This window comes from Xiphophorus couchianus, chromosome 6 (assembly GCF_001444195.1).
Source record: "Xiphophorus couchianus chromosome 6, X_couchianus-1.0, whole genome shotgun sequence".
Lineage (NCBI taxonomy): Eukaryota > Metazoa > Chordata > Actinopteri > Cyprinodontiformes > Poeciliidae > Xiphophorus > Xiphophorus couchianus.
In genome coordinates this window covers 17,387,059-17,410,415 of record NC_040233.1, presented here as the reverse complement: position 1 = coordinate 17,410,415, position 23,357 = coordinate 17,387,059, and the positions used below count along the sequence as shown (strand labels likewise).

At 38.2% G+C, this 23,357-nt stretch overlaps 1 protein-coding gene across 5 annotated transcripts in view; it reads right to left on the bottom strand.

Moving 5' to 3' along the window:
- Nucleotides 1-23,357, bottom strand: part of agap3 (ArfGAP with GTPase domain, ankyrin repeat and PH domain 3) — a 143,590-nt gene that overhangs the window by 80,229 nt on the left and 40,004 nt on the right. For 3 of the 5 annotated variants that reach the window (XM_028021860.1, XM_028021858.1, XM_028021859.1), the window contains exon 1: nt 5,094-7,138. The exons of 1 other annotated variant lie outside the window; for it this stretch is intronic. In XM_028021860.1, the coding sequence (XP_027877661.1) occupies nt 5,094-6,663 (1,570 nt within the window). In that variant the 5' untranslated portion in view covers nt 6,664-7,138. Of the gene's footprint in view, nt 1-5,093; nt 7,139-23,357 lie in introns of those variants that run through there. One more of the 5 variants, XM_028021856.1, reaches the window with a different exon arrangement.

The following is a 23,357-nucleotide window of genomic DNA, read 5'->3' as shown; positions in this document are numbered from 1 at the left end:
ACTATATGCTAGGCCCTGCTGTTAAAAGGTACCTCTTAATTTTCTTTGCACAATGCATGACATACTGTATGTGTGAATGATTCATAAGCCAAACAGACCGGAGCCAACAACTGTTTTACCTACTACAATTATCCCCTGCTAAAATGTTTACTGATTCCTGACCTCCGTTTAGCCTCACACTGCTTTAAGATGTCTCACTTGTTATGGGAGAGGGCTTTTCACTAACCATTGTGCAAGACAGGCTAGTCTTTAAACAGCACACCTCCTGCTAATCCCTCACAGTGTGGGTTTGACATGTCGTAACATGAACGAAGTCTGCTGAGGAGCAGACAGCTCAAAGTAGGTTACAGCAGACTGATCAGATAAAGCTATCCCCTTGTTTTCTTACATTTCCTGTTGTTTCCTATTTCCTTTGAGTTAAACAAGCAGCGACTGGACACATTGTAGTGTGCTCAGTTTTTTTGGGACAGCATTTCAGCATTTGAACATTTTCCCATTTCTTCAACCAACAATGTGTTTTACTGACCAATACAGAGTTTGCAAAATTGTGAAGTGGTTTTCAAAACATTTTCTCAAATAGAACCATGAAAAGAGTGACATGCATATGTATTCAGTTCCATTTACCATAATAACTAAAGAGAGACCAGTACAAGCAATTGCTTTTAGAGGACACTTAATTAATAAAAATATAATTAATATTTTTCTATACATGTGTATAATGTCACTATACTTTGAGCTGAATGCTCAACTATGTGTGTTTGCCAGAGAATATTAGTGAACAAGCAGTGTGAAGACCAAGAAACAAACCACAAAGGTCAGGGAAAAAGTTGTGTTTAAAGGGACCCTAGCAGATAGAGATGTGCCTAAAATCTCCTGCAGCTATATTTGTAGTTAATGTCCATCACATATACATCTGTATTTTGCTCTGGTCTACATAAAAACCCAATGAAAACACTGAAAAACAACATATCTTTACCAAGTGAAAAACAGTAGATTAGACAACAACGTATTTTTTCTCTACCTCACAAATCTCTCAAGAATTCACAAGATACTCTTCCTCAGCAGACAGCTCTATCATTGAGGAGAGATACAGTACAATTACTACGGTCCACCACTAAAAGAAAGAGCCCTAATTGAATCCTTGTGCTCTTTGTTACATCATCCTTTAAATATGATCATCCCCACATTGCTGTGTCCCAGAATGCCAAGGGAAACAGAGAGCCCCATAATTTCTGATGCCAACAGAGGACACCGGTTCCTTTGTCTTTCTCAGGAAAACTATGTTGCCGACTAACATGAGATGTCCTCCAAGTCTTAGGACTCTGAACCACAGCTGCCCTAATTTTTTTTTCACTTTCACAAGGGTAGATAATTTAGCAGCAAATTTGTGTAAATGCTTGTTAGGCGTGTGCATGTGTGAGTGTATATTTATACTGTGGGAAATAAGTGGGTTTTGGAATGAGAGAGAACAGCTCTGAGGTCTACACTTACACACTGACTTTCCAACCAGGCCATTCCACCATCAGAAATTACAGGCTGAGAATTCATCATGCAAACTACTTCAATCGCTTGCGAACCTCACAACCAAGTTTCTCCGTCTGGCTTCTTTTATCATAGTGTCCTGTCCAAAATTGGCCTATAGCATCTTTCTTCTCCGTGCTGTTTTTCAAAAATACACATCCACTAACAAAATAACCTAGGAATGCTCTCATCTCCTGGGCTGTATTCCCAAAACTCAACCTGTAATTTCTCTCAAAGGGGACAGATAAGTAGCAAACACAATTATGCACGGCCAGTCTTGAGGAGTCTGTAGAACCTACTTTACTTAAAGCTCCATCAAGCACTTTGCAGACACAGATCAGTCAGTTCTCTGAAAATACGCAGACTATTCCATTTCAGATAACATTAACATAACATTAGCAAAAGTTGCATTTTTAGCCATAATTTTAATAGCTTTCTCAGGTTTTATTGTTAATAAGAAAATCCATCAGATGCTACAAGCAGCAATCAGTGCAAGAAAGCCAACTATTATTAATCCAAAATGAATATGAAATTATTCAAACCTTACTCATATACAGTACCTCACAAAAGTCTTCATACTCAGATTTATTTTCATCGTGTAACCACAAACTGCAATGTATTTCATTTTGATTTTATTTGGCTGGCAAGAGTAGTCAATACCAGTACACAAAAGAGTGTGTTATTTATATTTTAAATGCAGAACAAGTGAGTCAGTGGCTCACTGACTCACTCCCCAAACAGATCAAGAAGAAAGTTTAAGAAGCTATGATGTGTTTAAAAACAATATCCTCAGCTTTCAACATCTCGCACAACTATGTTCAATCTAACATCTATTCAGTTGAGTTCAGTTTATTTATATTACACCAATTCACAATAAAGGAAATGCAACATAACTGCAAACTATTCAAAACATGGACAGGCTGGAGTGAGAACCATGCAACTTGCCTCAAGGGGACACAGCAAACACATAGAAGAAGGTGTTTGGGTCAGAGGAGACATACATTTAACATTTTGGCCTCTATGCAAAACAATATCTGTTTCCTACTGAAAATGCCATCCTCAGGGTAAGATATGGTGAACGGAGTATTAAGCTGTGGGGATGTTTTTGTCCAGCAGGTGAGGAAGATTTATTGAGAGAAAATATTGCAAGAAACCCTGTTGAAGGCTGTAAAATACCTGAATTGAGGTACAGGCTTGCAACAACCCTGAAGTTGCAGCCAAATCAACAATAGAATGGTTTAGATAAACATAGTAGTCAGTCTATGTTCAGGCCCAAATTTAATTTAAAATACATATGACTACTTGAGATGGAGTTCATAAAAGGTCTGTAATCTGAGTGAGTTTGAGCTATAGTTTGAAAAAAAGAAAGGGAAAACAAAAACCACATATTGCGCCAAAGCAAAGCTGGTAGAGACATACCCCAGAAACATTGTAGCCCTAAATGCTGTAAAAGATGGTTCTACAAAGTACTGGCTCAGGCTGGCAGAATACTCCCCCCAGTAATTTTGAATTATTTTTTTTAAAATATCAAAATTGCATTCTTTTGATCCCACTTTACAATGATCCACTACTTTAATAGTCCATAAAAGCACAAAATAATAGATTGAGGTTTATGTTTATAACATGACAAAATATGAAAACATTGAAGAAGACTTTTGAATGAAAATGGAAACCTAAGTGTTAAATAGATCTCAAACTTCTTCCTGAAACTATTTCAGAACAGAAGGATCCAGGTATACTAGCAAACAAAAGTTACAAAGAACAAAATGTACTCCAGCTGAGATTTGCAGGGACAGACGCTGAAAGACAAGTTTTAGCCACTTGGCAGATTTCTTTGCTTTGCATATATTACATGTGATATTTCAACATTTCACTTACTCTATAGCCCCTACAGCAGTGCAGCACTTTCACTGTGTTAGAGTTTATGTTCACAACATAACTACCCACTGTGGAATTATTTCTTCTTTTTTTAATTTGTAGACTTGGGAGCAGGCAGACAGAATCAAAAAGCAAGATGAAGTTAAAACAGGAATTACTGTTGGCAGAAATTTGCAGGGAGTGATATCAAATGAGACAGCAGAGGGAATTCCATCCTCATGAATAACTTTTATGTCAGATTCAAGAAAAGCATACATGGATCTATACAAAGTCAAGGGGAATTTTTTTTCAGTGTTCAAAAGTCAGCATGCGTTTGAACAAATCTCTATCACAACTCCTGGTAGCGTGTTGCTTTATATATTCCAACCTTAAATAGATATGTGCACTGCAGACTGTGTCAGCTACTCGAAGACCCCTGTGGAGCCCCTTGACTCAATGCATGGTCCACTGATCACTGCTCGGTACGCAGGTACGACAGAGTTGCTTTGTTCATCCACAATTGGGGGGGGTGGAGACAGCTCCACACTCACCTAAAGTACCTTCCCCCCAAACCTCTATGTGTTCAGTTTTAGACAAACTGGGCTTCAGCTTTCTGGATTTAATTTAAGAACAAGCACTTAGGCAGGTAGCGACAGGCGCCGAGTCCCGCCCCGGGCATTGAACACTCAACTTTGCTCAGGTTGATCGGCACACCTACATTCCTGATGCCTGACTGAAGCTGTGGTGGAATAAATGGTCAAACACTGACTGTCAATCCACCACAAATGTGTAGGTAACCATGGTAACATTTCATGGGAAAAAACAAACATAGGAGTTCAACAGGGCACTTTAAGTACTTTGTATAACCTAAATATATAGCTTCAGTTTTGGCATAATGAGTGGGTTAACATCGGATATATGATACCTCACGTCAAGGAAGTTCATTGGTCATCACAGTCTAATTTTGTCTCTAGAGAAAGGTTGAAAGAAGGAGTTCATGTACAGAAAGCAACAAATCTTAAACTGGAGCCATTAATACAGAAAGTTACAAACATTTGCCTCTTTTCTGGCTGCTCTTTCAGACCACTGGACAAACACACTCCACTGTCAGTGTTAACCTTTAAACACTGTGCTTAAGTCGTTTTCTCCACTCCCCATCATTATTGCATGTAAGCCCTCCTAATATAGCTCTGCTAGACTGCCAAATGCATCCTTATTACTCCTACTGACTGCTTTAATGTGACTGTTTTAAGTTGCATTTCCGACAGAGTGTCATCAAGAGATAGTGTGGTACACCATCTCTTGTGTACCACACAAGAGTTGTTTAATACAACTCTTAAACAAGCTAGGTTGTACTCTGGTATGATTTTATTTTACTTTTCTACCCATTTACTCAAGAATAAAAAAACCTTCTATAAGCAATATGTAATAGCTATGAAACAGTGTATAAAGAGGAGGGCTACCCATGAAAAACAATGGAAAGATGAAGCACCCAAAATAGAATTTTAAGAGGACTCTCTGGCAGACATTTTTGAACCCCATCCAAACTTACAATTCCCCACATGTTTCTCATTTGCTTGTCCACATTGGGGGAAAATGGAGAGGGGAAGTACCCTTCTGCAATTCTGCAAGCTGTAACTTTCTTTGGAGTGAATGATAGTCTATGAATGGAGTGTAGAGCAATAAAAGAATGTCCACACTCTTGCAGGACTTACCTTGACCTTTGTGGTAGTCTGTGTCTGCCAGAGTCTCTATGGTGATTGGCTGTGCCTTATTATTCCCAGGGTGGGTATACTGGCCATTGTCTTTGTTATGGGGCTGCTGGGATTCACATTTCGGCTGCTCTTTCCTCCTGAAATGTCTGGCTATGAGCTGCCATAAGCTTTGTTCTTCCTGCACTGGTTTGGAAGATAATTTTGTAGGACACAGGGGTACCTCCATTACCTTGGTTTTCCCCCTGCTGTGATACTGAATGTACTGCATGCCCCCATCGTCTGTGGGTTCACATGAAGCTGGGAGCGTTTTTCCTGTGAGATACGAGAATGGCCGTGGATGCGTTGTTGTCTCCTCTCCAGAACTATTAATTTGAGAGTACTCCCTTGACTCCCCCTCAAATCCCAGATTGACTTTCTCACGTGGCCGATTCCTCCTGATTCGCAAACTGAAGCTCCGTTTTAGAGAGGTCAGTGTAGTTTTGGAAGCATCAGATTTGTTGGATTTTATGAAAGATGCCGTATCCTTGTCCGTGTCTTTATTCCTATCTTGAGATGTTTTCCCAAACAGTTTCCAACGAAAGCCACCTTTAAAAAATCCTCCTCCATCATTGCCTGTGCGGTTACAGTTCATTTGGCTGTCAATATAATCATCAGACCCTTTCTTTCGTAGTTCCAATACCGTCATGCTAACAGGCCTGGGTTTCCAGGTCCTTTGTCGGGACCGGAGAGGTGCATCTGCAGATCCTGATGACCTTTGAGCCAACACAGAGTTGAGGCCATCTACTACCCACAGTTCAGACTTCCTGCTCCTGTGCTGCTCGTTATTTTGCAAAACTCCTTCCCCTTTGCAGAGGTCATGGGCCTGTTGTTCTGACAGAACTGGGCCCTGGCCTGCCAAAATGCAAACACTACTTGGCCTCCCAAGCAGCTTTCCTTGATCCAGGTGAGAATCTCTTTGCTGGTCAACTGGGTTGCCATACATACTCATCGTTCTCCTGCTGAGCAAGGCTTCATTCTGTTTTGGCCTCCGTAACACGGCCCGTGGTAAAGATCTGTGCTCTTCAATGGTGGCATGACCCCCGTGGACCAGCCTTTCAACACGTACGGTGACAGAGCATGACGGTGAACTCTGAATATGTTGCTTCTGGGTATCCGCCTGAGCTGTTAACTCTACCATGTCTCTATTGCATTTTGACTTCTTGGAGGGTTGTTTCAAAAACTTGTCTGTCTTCATTTTTCTCTCCAACTCCTCCTCCACAATTACCTCCTCTTTGGAACTTCCATGTCTGCTCGTGCCACTCAGGGAGGGCCAGGTGCTGAGTTTCTGTCGTGCTCTGCCCGGTCTCGGGCTGTTCTCCATTGGCACAAGATTCATTAGCTCTCCCTTTAGGTGGGTATCCTCCACCAAGTTGTTAGTGACCCACCCCATGTTGGGCTCAGACAATACTGCATCTCTCTGTGGTTTTTTCAGGGTAATTGAGAGATGGTAAAAAGCTATCCCTTCCTGCTGTTGACTCTCAGTGGCACTCCTTGGGGTCACATCCACGGTTCCACTACTAAGGAGTAGCATCACCCTTGAATCAAACAGATCCAGCCATATTTCTTCATTCACACACTAAAACAAGCATGAAAGACTGGCCACTGCCTGGGAGCTGAAAGTCGGTTCATAAAGTCTTTCATTGAAACCTAAATTCCTATGCCAGGCATAATCCTTCATCTCTGACGTGGAAAAAAAAAACTTCAAACAAGTAAGTGCAATGCCTCACTGCCACCTGCATCCTCTGGCTCCTTTACTAAGCAGACTCCCAAAGGATTTTTCACTCTCCAGCGCCGATACCTGTCCAGCGTAAAGGATTGCCCAAAAGAAAAATAAGTTCTTTAAGCAAGACATATTTGGAGCAGATAAAAAAGAAACTTGAATCATCCCCCTGTGTTCTTCATCCGTCTTTGTTTGGCAAGTTTACGAACCGCGAGCACTGCTTGCAGTTGGTGCAGACAAACCCCTTAATCTCTGAGTTCTTGCCATGTAGAGCATGAGGGAGTGTGTCTGTGTTTGAACTTTCAGCTGCCTTCCAACCCCTGGGACACACGGAAAACAAGGAGTGGATCCCAGGAGCATTGAACACACCCTCCTTCTTTCTCCAGAGCTGGCAGAAACCCTGGAGATAAAACTAAGCATGAGAGCAAGCGACGCATGAGCTGGTGTAATCAGACAATATGCAACAATAAACATACATGGATAGACACTTTGTGTTCTACTGGTCACTGGCAAAACACAACAAAGAGGGATTCATGTTCATGTTTAGTGGAAAAATAGAGAATAAAGTATAACAAACCGTGATACACTTTGCACATTTCTGTGTGTGTGTTTTACCAACTATACATGATCTATATAAATAAATACTAATATACACATACTGCTTAGGGTTTGCACACCAAATTGCAATCATCTTAACAGGATTTACTTCTGCATCTTTGAAAACCTGCGTTGGTAACATGGACTAACCATAAGCCACAGAGCAGGCTGCAGGTGTCTCTGACTGCAGCCTACACTCAGTGGGAGAGCTTAAGCTTAATTCCAAGATTGGATGACAGCTATTTATGGTGAGGAAATTATTCTTTTTAAAGCACTGACAGTAACTGTGCAGGAAATGCTGCTGTGGGCATCTTATAAATTATGCTCTGTGCATTGCAACATGACAACATGATTTTAATTCACCATATTTAATTAAAAAGTTTGAAGACAGAGCAACCTAAATAGCTCTGTCTTGAATTGGAATTATCCAACATTGTAATTTCTTACCTTAATTTCATAATAGTGTGTTGCTTCATTTAGTATGCACAAAGCTGTGTGTTACAAAGATAATTGCAGAATGATAAAGCCAAATTCATCACAAAGGCAACTGCTGTAATTACTGCATGGACAGAGCTGGAATACTGCCCCTCTGTGGTCAATTACGAAACGGATTTAATAATACAGGGGGATAAGAAATCTATTTACGTAAGAGTTATCAATTAGGTACAAGTTTACTAGGAAAACCCTACGATTCCACCAAAATACTCACACAATCCTCCATAATATAAAAATGTTTCTATATCTAATTTAAAATAACTACTTATCTAGTTCATTATTGTGGTACTGCCTTTTATAGTTTTTTTTTTTACAGTGCAGTAATACCACAACATATGGACTTTTCAGTGTATGTGTTATGTATATAACTCTACCCTGGCAATTGACTGGAATATAGGTGGCTTAATATAGTCTTAATATCTATTGATACTGCATACATTAGTGAAGAATTGTGTTCATTTATTCCATTTTTACTTAGATAAAATTAGCAAATTTCAAGCAAAAAAACCATCTTCCTTCAGAAATCTGAACTGAAGTGGGAGGTTGCTACTATTTTGTCTTTTTTATTAACTTAGACTATTGTTGCCTTGAGGTTTAAGTCCAAAAATGATTTTGGCCTCTGATGTCTCAGAAAACTTTAACTTGATACATTTTTAAAAGGTTTTACATTTCTTGGGAGAAACACAAGAAAGCGAAAGAATAAAAGTCAAACAAAAAGTAAAACATTACGAAATAATAATAAAAATAGACAGCACATAATTTGATAGAAATAAGAGGCTTTATTCTCCCACATTTGGCAGACCAAAACCAACGAGTTTACCCAGTTTATTTCAGTATAAATCAAAGGATCTTTTATCTACTGAAGTTCTCCAGCCAGCAATTTTCTGAACTCCCTTTTGCTACAGTAAGGCAATTATGATACATTTTTGGTCTTGTGCTACAAGGTGGGCTAAACAGAAAGGTTTTAACACCTGCAAATCAAATGTTAAACATCTGCATTATGTATTGCTACTTTACAGATTAGACTGCTTCTTATTAGTATTGTTAGCTATTGCAAATGGAAGTTAGCAAGTCACTGAACATAACAATTAGCAAATCCTACAGTTTCATCACACAGTTTTTTTACTGAAAAATCTAAATATTAATTTTAGCATTAATGGAGTACATAAGAAGCCACCAGCACTTGTTCTCATTCAGTGTTCCTTACTACAGCATAGTTAGTATGTTTGTATTTACCTTAAAACATATACAGTATATCACAATTGTTGTATTACTACAGGTAGCCCAAAGAAGCAGTGGTACTTTTAACATAGTAGGAAAACCATGGCTTTAAGTAAAAGTTGCAGCTCAATAGCTGCAAGTATGTTTTTAAGCAAAGCTGCTTAATAAAGCTACCTGAAAGATCCTTTTAGGCAGCTGAACAAGGTTCTCTTCAGTAAAGTCAGAATGAAAACAAAACCATTTCAGGAATTCTCCAGTAATTGTTTACAAACATGCCAAACCACCGAACATTCTTCTTGAGCAGGATATTTTCAGCATTAAGTTAGCTCCTGTTCTCATCTGACAGCTCGCTCGTGCAGATTTTACCTGAGACTAGAAAGTAGAGGTAGTGAATAAATTGGGTGTCATCATGGAGCAAAACGTCCTTTCTAGACACTAGACTGAGAGATGTCAAGTTCGCCTCTGACTTCTAATGTAGAGCAGCATAATCAATTTATGACCTTCAAAAACTAATCATAATTTAGCAATTCTACAGATTCTTCCCAACTGGGATTTGACATTTTTGCCACTGACTGCTACTGTCGATATAATTTCCTGCAAATCAGTTGTCTCCAGCATGTTTGTCCTTTGTTGATTTTGTCCAGATGCTAGACAAAAAAACACCCAAAACTTTTTTTGATATATTTGCATTATACTGTGGTAGCAGTTTCCAGCAGAAGCTAGAGCAGTTACTAGAGTGTCTATAACAAAGTGAACCAAGGAGGTCATGTGCTGTGGCTCACTTTAAGTCGCTTCGCTCTTGTAATTTGTAATGCAGGTGTTAGTTAGCAGCAAGAATCACAGAGAGGATTAAAGTTAATCCACAATTATGGAGTTTTTGTTGCTGTGGTCCTGTTGTGTCCAGAGATAGTCTGGATTGAGTATGTCCAGTGTTTTCTAACAGCTTCACCTGTCCATTCTGCACTCTGTTTTCCTTTGCTCGAGAGCATAAAGCATCTTTTTTGTAAGCCAATCCTGAAGACTGCCGGGAAAAATCTTTAGGAAAAACTGGTTTGTCACTTTTCTGATTTATACAAATCTGTCAACATGTCGGCCTTGATTATATTATGCTTATAGTCTGAGATAAATGTCATTGCAAAAAAAAAATTTTTTAGCAGCACAGGTTTTTTTATGACCTTTCCCCATTCTTTCCAACAAAATAGTCAAAAAAGCGACATTATTTTATCCTCTTTGTGATATTGCAAACAAACAAAATGATAAATTTTTGTTACTAAAACACCACCATGTTTTCCGCATAGACATAGAGCCAAATTCGTAAATGTAAGGTTAAATTTGTAAAGAGTATTGGAAAATACAATTGATTTATATACAGGCTGTTAAGGTGATTGATTTACCTCTTAACTGAATTGATCTATTTTTCATCCATTTCTAGTTTTTAGCCTTTTAAATGATATCATTGTCAGCTATATGAAGCTCCCGAAAAATTTACTAGCATCCCTTAAGAATTACTCTGATTAGATTACATTAAAGGTTTGACTAAAATCTTCTTAAATCTTCAAATCTTTCTATTTTTATGATAAACTTTAAAATACCATTAATATAATTTCAGAACATAATATTCAAAGTACTTTTTTCAGAATTCCAGATTTTTTTCACTTTTAGGTAGTTTGTCTTATGCTGACTTTTTTAAAGCGTCTTAGCAGAGCAAGTAAAGTAATGCAATCTATTCACAAAATCTATTTGTCTCATTCCAAACTGAAATTGCACATTGGAATAGACCCAGGGTTACTCAGAAGCTGAAAGGGAAAAGTTTCAGCACTACATCAATTACCTTCAGCGCTTAGGAAATTTCTAGTGGTGTGATATTTCCAGAATAATTATTAGGACAAAGCAGGGAACAGATATGTCTGAACAGCAGACGTAACAGAATGACAGCCAGGCTGCACTACAGTGTTTATATGGGGACACAGACACTATGAGCGACAAACGATGGTGTTGTCTGGCAGATTGCATGATGGGTCCCAGCCACATGAGTAAAGCCTGCTAACCCCCTGTCAGAATCAGAACATGAGTCGGTCTGAGGAACACAGTCATGCACATATGTGCACTCGTTCACAAAAATGGTCACGTCGGAAGCTGACACGAGAATCGAGGTGGCCCCGTGTGTTGCACAATGCTGTCTAGCTTCCTGCTAAAATAATGTTGTAAAACCTGCTCTGTTTTGTTTTGAAGGTGATGGTGACTTCATTCCCACATAAACAACTGCACCGTGATGTGTAAATGTGTTATCTGCTTACAGGAAAACGTATATAGTGCATGCCTTCCACATTATTCAGTGTTCAGTGATGGATACGCAAGACAAATGAGTGCCAAGGCTTGTGACAGTGACTCACTTGATTTAATGAGAACAAAGCTGTTCATGGCTTTTCAGAGGTACTGGTATCAAGCTTTAAATACAGCGCTGTGTGAACATGTGAATGTGAAAAATTCAAATCGGAAGCCGAAATGGAGAGACAAGAGGACCTCATTCACAGAAATACACCTTTGGTGACTAGGCGTCTGGTTTCGCTGAACAGATTCATAAACTGTGATTAGCGTCATTTGACACCAGATTCATTAACTTAAATGCTAATCAGCCATTTTGTTTGTGAGTCTTTTAATTTTTTTATTTAATTTGCCAATATGAAAGTTTTGCTTTAGTCAGAGACAGTTACCGGTACATGCTTGGGTAAACAAAATCTCTTATGAGGAGATGAATTTGTCAAAAATGTCCGAACTTTGATCCAGAAATGAAGCCACATCCGCAATGAATTAATTCTGGTAAAAACCCTGAAGAGATCCAAGCGGTTAGTGAGAAAGCTAACTACAATTGGTAGCCCAATACAACCAGTTAACCTATTTCTATTCATTTAATCCATTTGAAATATGTGTTCAAAACTTGTACAGCAAGAGTACCACAGTATTAATTTGATACAAACCATCAGAAGTCCAATTAAAGATTTGATACCTGGAACTTTGATTATGTTTTAAATCTGCGGCAGCTATAGTGGATTCGTCAGGGTGGATTGGGGTCCTTAATACTTTCAAAAGTCAAAATCTGTCTTTAAACTCAAGTAGAAAAAATGTGCTCCTATTATCTTTTTTTTAATGAAATGAAGATGTGATTAAATTTATTCAAGCTTCATATGTTCCAAAACATATGATGTCACTGAAAAATTACATCATATGTTTTTAAAAGTTTAATATGGTGACTTCTGGAGTAGAATTATAAACTCTGAACTGTTCATGCACTGTTTGCATCTTTTTTGAGTAAAATTAAGAACAAATAGCAAGATATGGAAAATGTAAAATACCTAAACTAAAGGTAGGGTAGTTTATTTAACATCTTGGCCAAAATAAATGCCACTTAATGGATTGAAGGATCAGCAGAGTATTTTATAAATACAGTTATTTATTCAATAAAATAAAATAAAATAAATAAAGTCATTGCAATGTTAAATGTTTTGCCAATACCTAATCTCTAGTACCATCAACATTTAAGCAATTATTTCCTTTGTAGAATGGAACACCCAACAACATTGTAAAGGAAGACACTCAAATGTATTCATAGTAAAAAATATTTTATAAAATTTACCTTTATTTACTCTTAAAGGTACAACAAACATTAGCTGATGCCATCTAGTGTTAAAGATTGAATAATGCAGCAAAGTAAAAATAGTCAGCTCCACATATTTTGGTTGTTTCATATCTTTGTAATGTAAAAAAAAAAAAAAAAAAAAAAAGAAACACAAATAAATAAATACATCTATCTACTCATATGTATGTAATAACGTATAAAAAAAGGGGTGGGGATCTGAAGAGTGTAGGCGGTGTGGGTTATGAGGTTTTGTATAAGCAAACAATTAGGATGCACTGAACAGTCATCCTAATTGAAGACTTTTTTCATTTTCACTCCCCTGTGGACGACCTGGAAACCCACAAAAGCAAAACACCTTGAATCGTGTTTCAGTTGTAAAATGTGTGGAGGAGAAAGTGTGACCTTTCTACATCTGTGAGAATGACATGTAAAGCAATAACATTACAATGTAGCACAGTGCAAAACAAATATGTGAGCCGTTTCAAGAATTGTAATACAAATCTGACAAGGAGATGAGGTTTGCAAAATGTAGCAATATTCTGCAGCCACACCTTTGCATTGGCACGTGTTCCCCAAAGACAAGTAAACAGACAGGTGTTTAACATGATGCCAACATTGTCTCATGCCTCATAACTCGACCACAACTGTAATGTTTCTCCCTCAATTCATTCATTCACTTCAGATCTAGGAAAAACTAAGAAAAATGGAAAAAAACAAGGATGTAAACACGGAGGAATGTGAGATAGAGTAGGACACCTTCCACCCACATAAGTGGGAAAGAGCTAGCGATAGCATCTATTTCAAGGGTGGAAAGCCTGCAAATCATGTAAAGCCAATGTACTACCTAATTTTCTGAAAATACATAAAACAGATTAACTGATAATAGAAACATTTATTTGGACAATATTTAAATAACATAAAAGTATCTCTTTAAATCCACAATTTTTAGCTGTTGTACACTCACCAACCACTTTATTAGGTACACTACAGTGTATTGTATTTCAGAAACGTCTTATCTACATAGATTCTTCTGCACAACCATCTCTTAGGTTTACATAAAATGGTTAAAAACATATAAACGATCCAGTGAGAGGCAACTGGGTGAAAAAAAATGCCTGGTTGACCCAGGAGGTCAGTGATGAATGACTAGACTGGTTTGAGAGAAAGGCAATGGTAGCTCTAATAACTTGTTCTAGTAAAGTTAGTTAAAATATGATCTCAGAATTTGACATAAAAACCATAAAAAATATGGATTCATCCTGCTACAGTATATAGGGAAAATAATGTTAATTATCAGGCAGCCAAAAATCTGTATCAGCCCTGTAAAGCCGGATTGATGCATCTCTAATTTATATGATGGTAAACCATAATAGGTGCATCTGCGATGAATTAACCTATGTACGGGAACACACAAAATCACACAGTGAAGATTTACCCCCTTCATAGAACTGATTACACGAAATTACCAATCCTACTTACACCCTCCCCCTTTGTTCATTGATGCTGAATTAATATCGACAAATGAATAAGCCAGAAGCCTCACACGTAGATGCCAAGTGGCTACAGACTGCAAGGAAAGTTTATGATAATTATGCTTGCAGTAGTGGTACCGAGCGTGGGTGTAGAGCTTTTTAAAATTCAGCTGCACTAGCGATGAGCATACGTCACCATTGCTCCACTGCAGAGAAAATGATAGGTTCCAGGACGTCTGTGGGAGGCTGTGAAAAAAATTCCAGACACTTCTGTCTCTGAAATTCAAGTTTTCAGGGGAGATCTTGCACATTTGTACAGTGTGTGTAAAAGAAATATAGAGATGGAGAATGGAGGATACTGAATGAAACAAGGGGTGTGTACAGAAACTGAGGAACCTCCACTTCTATCAACATGAAGAAATCTGAAAACAGAATGTTTGGCTTTCAGGAATCCACATAAAAACATAACACTGCAGGATTTTCTGTTACTTATGTTCAACAAATGTATTTTGCACTTGTTTATATTATAGTTACCCTGCTGGTCGATGTATTAGAATCCCCTAATGCATCATCCAAAAATATTCAAGGTGCAGAAAGCTTGTGAAGGTTGGGTTTCATACTTGGCTTGGGTGAATGGAACAAACTGGGGGAGAGAAAGGAAAGATGAAGGCAACCAAATGGTTGGTAAAAAATGACAAAATGACCACAAAGAGAATGTAGGAGGAAGCTGAAGAGAGGCACAGAATTTGCAGGCAGGTTTGTGTGGGTTGGTGGCTCCCAGTCCTCCGCCTCCTCCTCTCCATTTTAGCTTGCAAACCCCCGCTCACTTCTGTTGTCATCTGTGAAATCTCGCCTTTCCTTTCATGCAAATATTTTATTTTGCAACTAAATCAAACCGATTAGTAGTAGTAGAAATGTTAAAATGGAGTTAGATACAGTGCCTTGCCAAACTATTCATCCCTTTTTAACATATTTCCATTTTATCACATAACAAACCTCAGTATATAATAATTTCTTTTAAAAAAAAGTTCTCAAAAGCTTGCTGTGAATTTGCATTAAGCACCTCTGAGTCTGTGCTTCGTAAAATATTATTATGCTACCCTTGGGTGTTTGTCTTTACCATCTTTGAACACAGAGAAACTGAAACTTTTATCAACTCTTCTTCACAAGGTACCTCAAGCTCAGTAACATGTGTGAACATAAAACTTTAATCCTTGCCACAGACTAAAAAGGGTATTCAAGTCTGGACTTTGACTGGGTCATTCTTACTGTTGCTTTGATCTAAACCAGTAGTGTTCAAAATCAGTCTTCAAGAACTGTGACCTGTTTTAGATGTTTTCCTATTAGCACACCGGAATGAAAAGAATGGGTAGTGAGCATGTCCCTGAAGAACTTCCTAGCATGTTGTAGTGGAGCCATTTTAAAAGGCCACTAGTGTTGGAGCAGGAATACATCTCAGACATGAAGGACACCACCCTAAAGGAATGACTTTAGACATCGATGATAACCTTAGGTGACCAATTAAAAAAAGCAGGGGATCAGAAGAGATCCCCCCTGATCTCTTCAGATCCACCAATGGACTATCAAGCAATGGATTGTTTGGACTGTCCATTGCTGTCCAAACAGCAATTTACAGTCCAAACAGTCCATTGCTGTTTGAACTGAATGTATATGTCCACATTTCATAGTAATAACTGGAGAGCATTGCAGGCACCTGTAGTTGTAAAGTGACAAAATGTGAAAATGTTCAGGCAGTAGAAATATATTTCAAGGCATTGTACAACATCTCATCTGTCAGCCACTACTTGACTTTCAGCTGCCTTATTGTTTTCTTCTGCAGTTGTTAAAATAAATAGAAGTGTCAATCACAGCATCAACAGACCCCAAAATGAAGACACGTTGTTGTGTCACAGCACAGTAGGTCAACCTGCGTTCTATTCTATTACCCATCTTTCCTTCCTGCCGAGGCCTTTGAGAGGTTATTTACAAACACAAACCACTTAGGAGTTAATTCTCATGTTTGTTGCTCAAAACCACAAATGTGCCATAATTATTTTTCACATCTACAGATAAATTGACCATTTATTGTCCAATTCTGTTCTGTGTGTTGCTCATTTTCTTTCCACTGAAAATAAAAAGAGGGTCATAAATAGCAATAGTCAGAGCACAGACTTTTCTATAAATTTCTACACCTTTTATTTTCATTCCTGCAAGGCCAAACATACATTTGAGGCAAGGATCTCTGAGCTTATGACACAACTGTTTAAGAAAAAAAGTCAGAACACCATTCTTCCCATGACTGCGCTCCAATCGTTGCTATGAGCATAAAAATTTGGGACAGCTGTTGCCTGCACTAGCACCAATATTTGCTTCTATTAGGCAGATGCAGTTCATGAACCTCAGGTTTACAAAATAAAAACTCTAAGCGGCCCCTTTATTTAGCAGCGCTCGCTTGCTTCCTGAAAGTAATTATGCAATCAGTTTTCAGCAGATAATAGCTCCCGGGCAGTGATGCTCCATTGTTTCAGTGTTCAGCGTGGGATTTATTGTTGCTACGTTTATTAAACTAACATATCTGTGACTGATGACTATCTGAAAAAAAAATCTCTGAGATTTAGAAATGGACTGTTAGTCCACATGTCCAGAAGCTGAAGTTAAAGGGTCCTTAGCAGAACCATGGTAACAAACTTGTAGCTGAGATGAGAGTAAGGAAAAAAATAAGATGAAAAATCAAAACCATTAAAGTGCAACACAGGCACTCTTTTACCTTGCTTTTAAAGTGGGTTTTGAGAGTGAAAGTGAATAATCTGAAAGTCATTAAAGGTAAACCCGTCACCACCTCTACAAGAAATGGCAGACCATCAATATTCTGCGTGAGTACATCAATTCAGTTAGACAGCCAGACACAAAGCATTAGATTCAGTACAGTCTCAATATCCAGCAGCAAAGTGATGCAGACACCAAGGCTGGAGAGGTCAAATCAAACATTTGTGCCCTAATTGCTTCTTGACAGATTTATCTGTCAGAGTCAATAAAATGCTGCCACATTACATGCTTCCTGTGGCATTTTTAGGTCACCTCATCACATCATTTGTCCCCGCCAGGTACATCGGAGGAGGAGAACAAGATATTCCATCTTACTATTTGCTTGCTTCAGAGCAATGTAAGCACGACTGGCAGGTCAGGATGAACCTTAACCAGATGCAAAAACGCTGAGTGATGGCGTCTGTCATGAATTTCCTGCAATTTAGCTTTTACATTATATCAAACACGCCAGAGTTTGGTAGCAGAATAATGGATGAGGTGAAACTTCAACAAATAAGACGGAAACTATTTCCAGATACACAAATATGCTCATCAATGTCTTTTTTTTTCTTTGTCAGATTTTATAAAAAAAAAAAAAATACGAGAAGATAAAACTGCTGATCAATGCTGCTTCAAATCTCTGCAGGGAACCAGAGCATGCTGAATACACAGTTTTTCCAAAGTCGTGTGTTGTTTGATTGCAGAGGCGTTGTCAGGTTTTGACACCTCCTTCAGGGAGTAGAAAATTTTAAAACATTTCCAGAAGACTAAAAGATACCAAACTCACTCTTGAGAAAAGAGAAGAAATTAATAACATAAAAACAATTCTAAAAAATGTTTGGCTGAATTGATTTAACACTACTTAATATATTATATATCAGGTGTTTGAGAAGAAACTGTTGTATATTCAACCCAAGGGAAAAATGGATCAATGCACCTGCATGTTATATTCTCTGACACCCATCAATTCATATCACTGTCTCTACAGAATCACCACAAAACTAAGCATCCTCAGACTTGCATCCAAACCAGAGGCCGCAGGACTTTCAAATGTTTACAAGACATCTTTATAAGACAAGTGAGAGCTCTCTCCTTTGAAAGTGTTGGAACCCAGTCAATCTGCTATACCTAGAAGCTTAATTTAATCACTTCTGCAGCTCTGCAGGGAGGGTCCATGTTGGCAGCTTCTGTGCAAGTAGTGTTAAAGGGATAGTTCAGGTATGAGCCCGGTGTAAGATTTCATTCATGCGTTAATGTCTTATAGAACAGAAATATCCTATATTGTCCCACAGTGCAATGGCAGCAAATTGACACGCATTTGAAGCATGTATATTCACACACAGATAAACATAAAAATGTATTCAAAAATATATAAGAACATAATTAAGAAGTAACTGGACATAGCCTTGTAGTAGATATAGGATAATGTTATGAAAAAACAATGAAAAAAATATCTTCAACAGTGTTTTTTGGAATCCATGACAAAATATTTAGGATTGGGATTGTGTTCTATGGACTTCATTTCTAATGTAGTAGTAAATATATGAAATAGTCAATATTTCTAGGGAAATATTTACTATTTGCAATTACTTCACACAACTCCACCTAAAATATCCCTTTAATATATTTTAAGTAAAAACATGAAAGAAGCAGTTAGAAAAAAAGTCAATTTTGCATGACATGCTGAGATGTCGATGGTTTGATGAAAGTGCGAGTGAGTGAAAGAGAACGATATTTTCTGCAGATAACAGAAAGACTGAACAAAATACATTACATGCTGGAGTTGGAAATGTTGGTAGCCTTTTGGAAGTTTGAGTTGAGGATAGATTATACATTCCTTAAAGGGAGTCATGATTAGTTGAACATGTTGGCCTAAATATCTTCTAATCTTCCTTAACTAAAAAATGTCTGGTTGTGATATGTCAAAAACTCAATTACTTCAAGAAATTTATGTCTTTCGTTATATTTTTCACCCAAGGAGGTCGGCATTTTTTCACCTACACAATGCATGCTGGGTTGGGTCTGTTCTATACCTACAGATTAAACACAGGATGGCTAACTTCACCCGAGTTGTTGTTTTGTGTTTGGTGTAAAAGTCAGTTCAGTCCATCTTGAGTCTAAGCTTTAAGAGGATGGTACATCATAAATCTAGAACATTTTTGATACCAAATCTGCACTAATTTCAGCAACAGAGATATTTTCAGCCATTCATATCTAAAAAAAAAAAGCTGCCACAAACAGGCATTCAGTGGGTAAAGTGAAAATGCTGCACTTCAAATGCTAACTCATTGTATGTGGATGCCACATTATTAGAAATGTCAGTATATTACATTTATTCTCTGCCTCTAAATTGCATTTAATGGAATCATTTTGTATGCAGAGCATGTCAAAGTACACACTATTATTAAATATTAAAGCCCCATTGATATTTGAAATGTTAGAATCTGCTGCACTTCCAGGCTCTGGTTTTGTTCCAGACTACTAAGGTTGTTCATCCACTTTCCTTTTGTGTTTCGCAAAAAGACATTAGCAGCCTAATGAGCTGAGAATTTCGTTTTGGGCGAGTGAAATCTAACCTGTAGCCACAGAAACCACATAATAATGTGATCCTCCCTCTGGTTCTTCCTCTTCCTCCTCCTTTGTCCTCTGCATCTCCTCTCCCTATCTCAGTTCTACCCACCCACACGGTCCTCTGCCCCCCCATACTGCTTGCTGAACACTGCATCAGCAGCCTCTCCAGAAGAAGGGAGACCTGTTCTTTAACTAGACTAAAACAAACTTCAACCCCTTCAAAGCTGCCACATCCGCCTCATCTGCACCCACACCTATTTTTCAGATATAGTCCCTTAATGTGATTCTCAGTTATGTAATCCTGCATGATAAAATACAGAGATTAATGAAATTCAGGGAAAGCCCCCCGACACATCCTGGTCTGCGGGTGAAGATGATGGCAATACTATTTTTACTCAGGCATCTCCACAGGTACTATTGTTTCTGAGGTCACATGGCTGCGCACCCCAATGAGAAGCACGCTGCTGCAGTGCACTATTTCTGGGTGCCTGGTAGGAGGAGACAGGTGTGTGTATCCTGTGGAGGTAGAAACCTGCTGAAAGGTGTTTCAGCATTTCACAGTTTCGTGTGGAAAGATACCATATGGCATAAAAAAAATTAACCTGGATTCCATGCTTCCCACAGTTAGTAAGACTCTAAATTTTAAAAAGTCAAGGTCAATGTTTGGGATCAAAGGTAAAGGCATATCTGGTCTGCTGTTTGTTTCTAAAAGATGCACCATTTGTCTGGATAAAGTCTGGATGCATGGCCGTCTGGCCAACAGGGTCACGGTCAACCACAGCATGACCCTTTTTGTCTGAAAATCAAACAGCACAACCCACAGTGTACTCTTTTATATTCCTTATCTTCTTCATTAAAATTATCAGCTCCTCTAGATATGCACAGTTGTTTTCCTGTAGTTGTGGCCTGTTTCTTAAGCATTTTAAGCGTCTTGTTTATGACCTTTCAACCCTTCACATTAAGCATGCAACCACTGACTGTGATTTTTGACCATGAAGGTGGAAATAAACGTCAGAGTCTGCAATATCCCACAAAACCTTGTGTGAATAAGTGATAAAAAAAAATCAAAGCATGTGGTTCTCAAAATTTGCAACAAAAAAATCTTATAGTACTGTTCAGTCTATCAACTAAAATTGGAATAAGGACATTCATTGTTGTTGCACAAATGAGTGTAGCACAAGATCTAAAAATGTACTTCCATTTTGGAGGTGCCTGAGTCACAGTAGATATGAACACTTATAGTTTGAGTTGTTTTGAATGGCAAAGTTCAGCTAAAACCTGCCAGTGTACATCTGACCAGCCACAGCTCTCAGGCACAAATAATTCCTTTATAGAAAAGTGACAAGAAGAAGGCCATTGTTGAAAGAACTGCTGGTCACGCACACAACAAATCTGGCCATTATGGAAAAGTTTCCATATTGTTGAAAAAACTTCCACAGAAGCCGTTTGTAATTCACTGCAAGCCATTTAGCAGACACAGACGACATGTGGAAGAAAGCCCAGCGGTCAGTCGAGATAGAAATTAAACCTTTGGCCAACTTTCCACATGTCGGAAAACTAACACAGCACTCCACTCTCAACACACCATCTTGTGGTGAAACACTGCACACACTGCCTAACATAATGATAGCAACACTATGATGACTTTCTTCAGTAATTATTCAGTAACCTACCAACTTCAGTAGAGTAGTTGGTAGGTTAAAGTTGATGATGGAAATGAAAAAAAGTGTAAGTAAATTTTTGTGGAGAAGCAAGTGACTTCAAGGCTGTGGTGGGTGTACAGCCAGAGTGGAATGGCTAACATTAAACCATGTTTAGGTGTTGAAGTGGCCCGGTCAAACTTCAGACCTAAATCCAGGTGAAAATTACATGCCAAGACCAGAAAATTAATGTTCTTAGATCATTGAAATAACTGGCAAAACCGCTAGACTAGAGATGTTCAAATACTCCAAAAGAATTAAAGCCGTAATTATAGCAAAGCTATTCTATATAGTACTGACTCAGGGGTTCTGAATACAATTGCCCATCATACTTTTCAGATCTTTATTCTAAGTAACCGATGCCAGATTACTGCTATAACCTCACATTACACCAGAAACTACAAAGAATGCAGTCATGGAATTTGGGACAGTCGAGGAAATTATGTAACCGGAGAGAAAACATGATCAAAATTGAATGAGCTCTAATGAAATTATTATAAGCAGCATTCGAGTGAAAGGGGCTTTCAAAAGGTTACATAACTAACAAATACTGTCCTTCTATGCAGTCAGAAGAAGAGCAGACCTAACCAACCACGTTTCACCACAAGCTGTTTATTTAATTCCCTAAAATGGGTAAAACAGACATTTTTTAGGTTCATGGCAAACAATCAATGTGTCAGGATAAATAGGTGTATTTTTAATGAAACATTTATTGTCAGTCAAATAATAGATGAATATGTAAGAGCTGTCGAGATCACAAACTTCATCTTTAATCAGGAGAAAAATTGTCATTTAAGCCAGCTTATGCTGAAATTAAATCCCAAATAATTGGAGAGGGGACTGGGGAAGATCAAAATTCTGTTAATTTTAATATGATACAAGGGACATGTGAAATATTAACATTGAAAAAGATTATTTGAAATGCAGTCTTCGCTGGATCGAGTCATAAATTCATCGTTGGATGGAGACTCACTGCAGTATATTGTCCCATCTGTGCATAAAATAAAGTGCATCATAGAGAGAAGCATCATAACGACGAATGAGAAGGAAACAATGGTGGAAACGGCATCTATCTAAACCGTTTTTGTTATTTACCAATACAATCCCAATTAGGTCACTTTTTATGCAGCTCTAATGCACTGAGTGCCTTTCGGAAGAAAACCACATGATTTTCTATAGGCTTCACAGATATGCACTATTTGCGTTTATCACATAAAATTTGTATTTGTGCCTAAAAAAAGTGTGCATACTTTTTTGAGGCTCTGAAAAAGTAGCAATGAGAGAGTTTAATTGGAAATTGTTAAAATAAAGGCATTGTTCAAATACAGGAATTTAAAGGAATTGGAAGAAAATACAACCATATTATGACTATTTACCTGAATGAAAATTTTTAAGAATCCACCAAATAGAGATTTTGAGGCAAGCAGCAGCATATGCTAATTTCCCAACAGGAAGAGGATCATCCTGCAACATCCTGATGGGGTAAATACGCATCAACCAGAGAAACACTCGACAGATAAGAAGCTCTCCTTAGGAATCTGCCATCTTTGTGCTGGCTTTCACTTTCCCTGTGCAGTAGAATTTGCTTTGAAAAAAAAATAAGCCATGACACATGCACATTTGGTATGAAACAAACACCGCCGAGGATGCATACTTTACACTTGCTATAGGATCCTGCAGGGCGCTGACCTTGAATCAACTATTCTGATGAGTTCCACGGCCTGCAAAATAAAAGATATGTGGGAGAAAGAGCTGCTAATTTTCTTCTTCATGTGTAAATAGCTGCTCGGTCTGCTGTAATCATGTTGGGGTCTCGATTTCTCCTGATAGTCCAGCAGTGACTCATGCTGCAACAGATCCATCTATAACTGTTTTCACAAGGCGAAGGTGTACTCACTCTCAGGCAATGTGACTGAGCATCTTAATGCTGATTTATCCCTTACCAACACATCAAACAGCCATATCATTGCTGGTTGTAAACAATTGGTTTTATTTACATTTGCCTTA